Source organism: Sinocyclocheilus anshuiensis, unplaced genomic scaffold (genome assembly GCF_001515605.1).
Source record: "Sinocyclocheilus anshuiensis isolate Anshui unplaced genomic scaffold, SAMN03320099.WGS_v1.1 scaffold702, whole genome shotgun sequence".
In the NCBI taxonomy this organism is placed as follows: domain Eukaryota; kingdom Metazoa; phylum Chordata; class Actinopteri; order Cypriniformes; family Cyprinidae; genus Sinocyclocheilus; species Sinocyclocheilus anshuiensis.
In genome coordinates this window covers 2,658,044-2,663,058 of record NW_015548184.1, presented here as the reverse complement: position 1 = coordinate 2,663,058, position 5,015 = coordinate 2,658,044, and the positions used below count along the sequence as shown (strand labels likewise).

The 5,015-nt window shown below is 40.8% G+C and overlaps 1 protein-coding gene across 2 annotated transcripts in view; it reads right to left on the bottom strand.

Annotated features, from left to right (window-relative positions):
• Positions 1 to 2,260: 2,260 nt before the first annotated feature.
• Positions 2,261 to 5,015, bottom strand: part of LOC107704967 (membrane progestin receptor alpha-B-like) — a 5,084-nt gene continuing 2,329 nt past the window's right edge. For both annotated transcript variants that reach the window (XM_016508063.1, XM_016508062.1), the window contains exon 2: positions 2,261 to 3,911. In XM_016508063.1, coding sequence (XP_016363549.1) covers positions 2,811 to 3,875 — 1,065 coding nt within the window. In that variant the 5' untranslated portion in view covers positions 3,876 to 3,911 and the 3' untranslated portion in view covers positions 2,261 to 2,810. The remainder of the gene's footprint in view (positions 3,912 to 5,015) is intronic.

The window sequence follows — 5,015 nt, the reverse complement described above, 5'->3', positions numbered from 1 at the left end:
GCAGTGCTAAAGTTAAGCTTTAAAAAAAAAGTATTTCTAGTCCTTGCAGTTTTTTTTTTCCATTCCATTACCAAGCGTCTTGCGTTTTGAAACGCAAAAATGCGTTCTGCGTGAACAGCCCCTTTTTCTTCTCCATGTGTTCCTGGTTGCAAAAATAAATGCTGGTCACCGTTTATCATGACTTATTTGCTACTTCTCAAATGGCTCATACCACAGCAACAATTTGTTTTTCTGGAACTGGATCATAAACCAGCTTTTATGCTACATCACACAGACGCTTTCCTGGTTAATGCAGCAATAGCCTAGTGACACAATATTCATCTCAAGGGAATATGAATCACTTCAATGGGAAAATAAGTCATCCTTCCACCTTCAATCTGATGGATATGTGTTGGTTTATGAACAAGGGCTAAGACAAGGGGAGCTACACAATTCATGATACAAGAGCTAGATGCATTTCACGGTCATTAAAAGGCCAGACAGGTTCAGGAACCTTCATATCCTTTCTCATCAGTAGCCATCTCACACAGGTATACATAAACATTCAAAAATGCACACACACACACACACACGACAAGCACCTGTATGCATACTCACACAAGGACGCATGCATGTAGTCAGGCACATTAGAATATACATTTAACACATTAGTTTTGATGCTCAGACTGTTCTTATAAATAAAGTGCTGAACTTCTATTAGAAAAATCCATATATGCACAGAACACACAAAGGCATTCATATCAGGGTATGAGTAAAGGTAAAGGCCATAGTTATAGCCCTTGCGTACAAAAGGAGCATCTTCATGACAAATGGAGACATAATTCATTGTTTCTCAAAAGCCTCTTTGGCTGGGATAGTTCCCCCAAAAATGAATATTCTTTCATGAACAATGAACTTTCCCTTTAAAATTTTCCAAACAGTGTTGATGGCGTGGAGCAACTTTCTAATAACTTTGAAGCATAAAGAACACGCAGAGTTCTCATTTTTGTCAAATTAATAATCAGCCAGGGCTGCATCTGAAATCCTTCAATCTGACTATACTGCAATCCAGTGACATCACATCCTGCCTACTGTCCTTTTCATAACATCCGATATTTCACCCCTCTTCACAGGCTACACTTTTTACATCAAAAAGGGAAGTGTGTACTGGCAGTGCAAAACCAATCGATTTCAATTCGCAAGTAATCATGAACTAACCTCAACGTGGCACTGGACGGGTCGGACACACTGTAAGGCAAGTCAGTGGTCAATTTGACACTAATTTGCATTGGTTTACTGAGGTAATAGTAGCCAAAACAGAAATTGTTGTCTAAAAAGCACTGCAGAGTGGGGAATTTGATCTGATTCATTTAAAAAAATTGATTATTAATCAGTCATCTCTCAGTAAGGTATTCCTTTGCAATATTTCAGTCATGATTTAAAACACTTGTGAATTTAAGTCCACCTGAGCTCCACATTTAGCTAACTGCACTGGTCTGATGGCATGGGAACTTTATTTACTGACATTTTACTTGCTGTTTGCATCCCTGTAATTCAAACCATAGCACATGGTGCTAGAAACATCAAGGTCATGGGTTCAATTCCCAGGGAAAAAATTTAATGCAATATATGTCTGCTAAATGTGCAAATGCCATATGAGTAAAATACTTAAAGGGTTAGTTCACCCAAAAATGAAAATTGGCTTGTGTTTTACTCACCCTCGAAGCATCCTAGGTTTATATGATTTTCTTCTTTCAGACGAATCCAGTCGGAGTTATATTAAAAATTGTCCTGGCTATTCCAAGCTCTATCATTGCAGTCAGTGGGTGTTGCAGTTGAACAGTCCACAAGTCGTCAAATAATGCGCGCGCATTCATAATAAAACGTGCTTCACACGGCTCCGGGGGGTGAATAAAGACCTTCTGTAGTGAATCCATGCGTTTTTTCTAAGAAAAATATCCATATTTCAAATGTAATAAACACTTCTCTCACTTCCGTTATCTGTCATATGCAGAAGCTGTTCTGGCGGATGACGCAGCACGTATGCGCAGCGCGCATGCCTAGTTGGCGGAAGTGATATTAAAGTGTTTATTACGTTTGAAATATGGATATTTTTCTTACAAAAATGCATGGATTCACTACAGAAGGCCTTTATTCACCCCCCGGAGCCGTGTGAAGCTTGTTTTATTATGAATGCGCGCGCTTTATTTGACGACTTGTGGACTGTTCAACTGCAACACCCGCTGACTGCAATGATAGAGCTTGGAATAGCCAGGACAATTTTTAATATAACTCCCGACTGGATTCGTCTGAAAGAAGAAAGTCATATACACCTAGGATGCTTGAGGGGGAGTAAAACACAAACCAATTTTCATTTTTGGGTGAACTAACCCTTTAAGAGCAGCACACTGCACCAAAATGAGGTTGGATTTAGAGGCACAATGCAAATATGAACATTTCCAATGATCCAGTCAACCTAAACTATCCTGTATGCAAACCAACCTGTCAGCAAAAATGCTGACATCCCTTCACAGATCTCACGTTAACCAGGTTTAATAGGTTGTAATGGCACTCGTCAAACAGATCAGCACCTTTCAGCAGGCAATCCATTGTTTTAGAGCCATTCTTCATATGTGATGCAGTTTTAAAGCATGTCACCAGTTTGGTAAACAGAAAGCAGTTGGTTCAAAATGCATTGGCAGGCCACAAAAAAAACATTAATGACAAATATAAGATACACTGAAAAATAACAAAAAGGTCCTTCATTGTTAGTTGCTTCAATTGTTGTAGACCAGTGCAATCCTTCCGTCATGTGCAAGCAAGGTCCCTGCCTACTCCTGCTTCTCTTCTAGATACGCCTTCACCCGTTTGCGCACATAGAACGCAGTGAGTGCACTGCAACACGCTGTGAAGATAAAAAGAGCCACTGCATCGTGAGCCAAGTCTCCATGGAGACTTTCATAGAGAGGTCTCCTCTCGCTATAATCCAGTCGCACGGCTTCGATCTGCACTACAGTGCAGAGCACAAGGAACACGTGGAAGATCTGATGGCCCTGCCCGATGAAGTCGCAACCTCCCGGGAACCAGCGCTCAGGATGGGGGTATGAGAAGAAGTAGGCGCTGATTAAAAAGAAGACGACCTGGTAGCAGTGGTACACCACCGCCTGGTCAGCACAGCCTTGTTCGGAGCTGTAGCATTTATAGATGCGATGGAGCACCGGGCTGATGTCTAAACAGTAGGCCAGGCCCGAGGGAACCACTTGGAATAGCTTGTGAACGAATTTGGGCAAGCTTGGGCTGGCGTACTTGCCGTAGCAGCAGCCCGTGCAGGACAGCCAGGCCAGGAAGGCCGCAGCTGGCAAGAAAACACTTCGCACTTGAGCGTGCCATTCTTGTTCGATGACGTAATAGAAGTGGGCCAGGGCACTGCCATACTGGTATACGGCTACGCCAACGTAGTCCAAAAAATAAAAGGTGTAGTGGGAGAGCTCAGACTTGGCCGAGAGCAGGTGGGCAAGCGCGCTGCAGCCCAGGTAGGTGAAGGCAGCTAGGAGCAGGATGAACAGCGGCTGGCCGTGCGGGTCTCGCAGGAAGTCCACGGTTTCTGACAGCTCCTGAAATTTGACTAAGATAATGAGGGAGGCCAGCAGGTGTGTCCACACATTTACAGACTCATTATGCCTCTGGAACATAGTGAGGAAGTAGTAGCGCCAGTTCTGGTCAGGCGGCCTGTAGCCCGTGAATATATGCGACTCACGGAAAACCCACGGCACATCGCTCACCATCACAGTACAAGGCAGTTTAGGGAAGGCTGACTCCAGGAAACGGGGGATTTGGCGAAGCTGCTGTGCATTGATGAACAGCCGCCCAATCTGCTCCATCACAACCGTCGCCATGGTGAGGACTAATTAAGCGGCAGTCTATTGTGAGATCTGTTTGGGAAAAAGTATTCAACAGTTAAATAGTACCCTTGCATTATTAAGACCATTCACTTGGAATAAAACTTTTGGAATAAAAGCTTTTTTAAAACTCTCAATACTTTAATTTGTCTACCAAAAGTGTGAATGCATGCATTATACATGAATACATGTAAATCAAATGTATGTGTTTTATAACATTCTGTAGTGGAAATGATGGAAATTATATTAAACATTTTTTGGAATAAAATAGCTAACTACTTTGACTTGCTACGGTTAATTTAGCATATAGCATTTTATGTATATCCTAAATATACTTGTTGTTGTTGTTTGTTTTTTGTGTGTGTGTGTGTGTGTGTGTGTGTGTGTGTGTGTGTGTGTGTGTGTGTGTGTGTGTGTGTGTGTATACATTTCTTTAAATTAATATTTAATTGGTTTTCACACAATTTAGGTCATCCCAGTTTTAAACATAAAATAATTCACATTTTTATAGTTTAAGATTTAAAGTATGAGCTGGGACAAGGGTAAAACAATTAAAACAAATCAATTCATTTTATTTAATTTAACATCTTAAAATGTAATTAAATAAATGTAATTTCATTTAAGAATTGCATTACCTAAGTTGCACAATCCTTATATTTTTAAAGGTTTGCGTTTTTAAAACGTTTTAAATGGTACATTTTAAAATCGTGCCCTACTTTTTATTGTCTTGGTGTTTTCACACCTGTAGATCGATTGCTTTGTTCCGAAACAGGGGTTTAAATTATTACAATGTTGCTTTTTATTCTTGGTGCGGTTCGCTTTCAAACGGCAATGTTTCTATATGGACCAAATTTGTTAATACAAGTCACGCGCGAGTAAACTGTTCTCTCATTGGTCAAAGGTTCAAGGGTTATTTTCCGGGATTCCACTTAGCTGTCACAGCTGTCATCTGTCAGGATGCAACGACAACAGCTTCGCGGGCTTATTGTTGTTGTTTTTTTTTGTAGATGCCGTTATATTAATTTATCACTTTGAGCAGGAGTCCAGGATTCATTGGGAAAATATTTTTAAAATGCACCTACTAGGAAGAAGAGCAATAAGATGGCATCATAAAATGAAAAAGTGCGCTTTGATTTT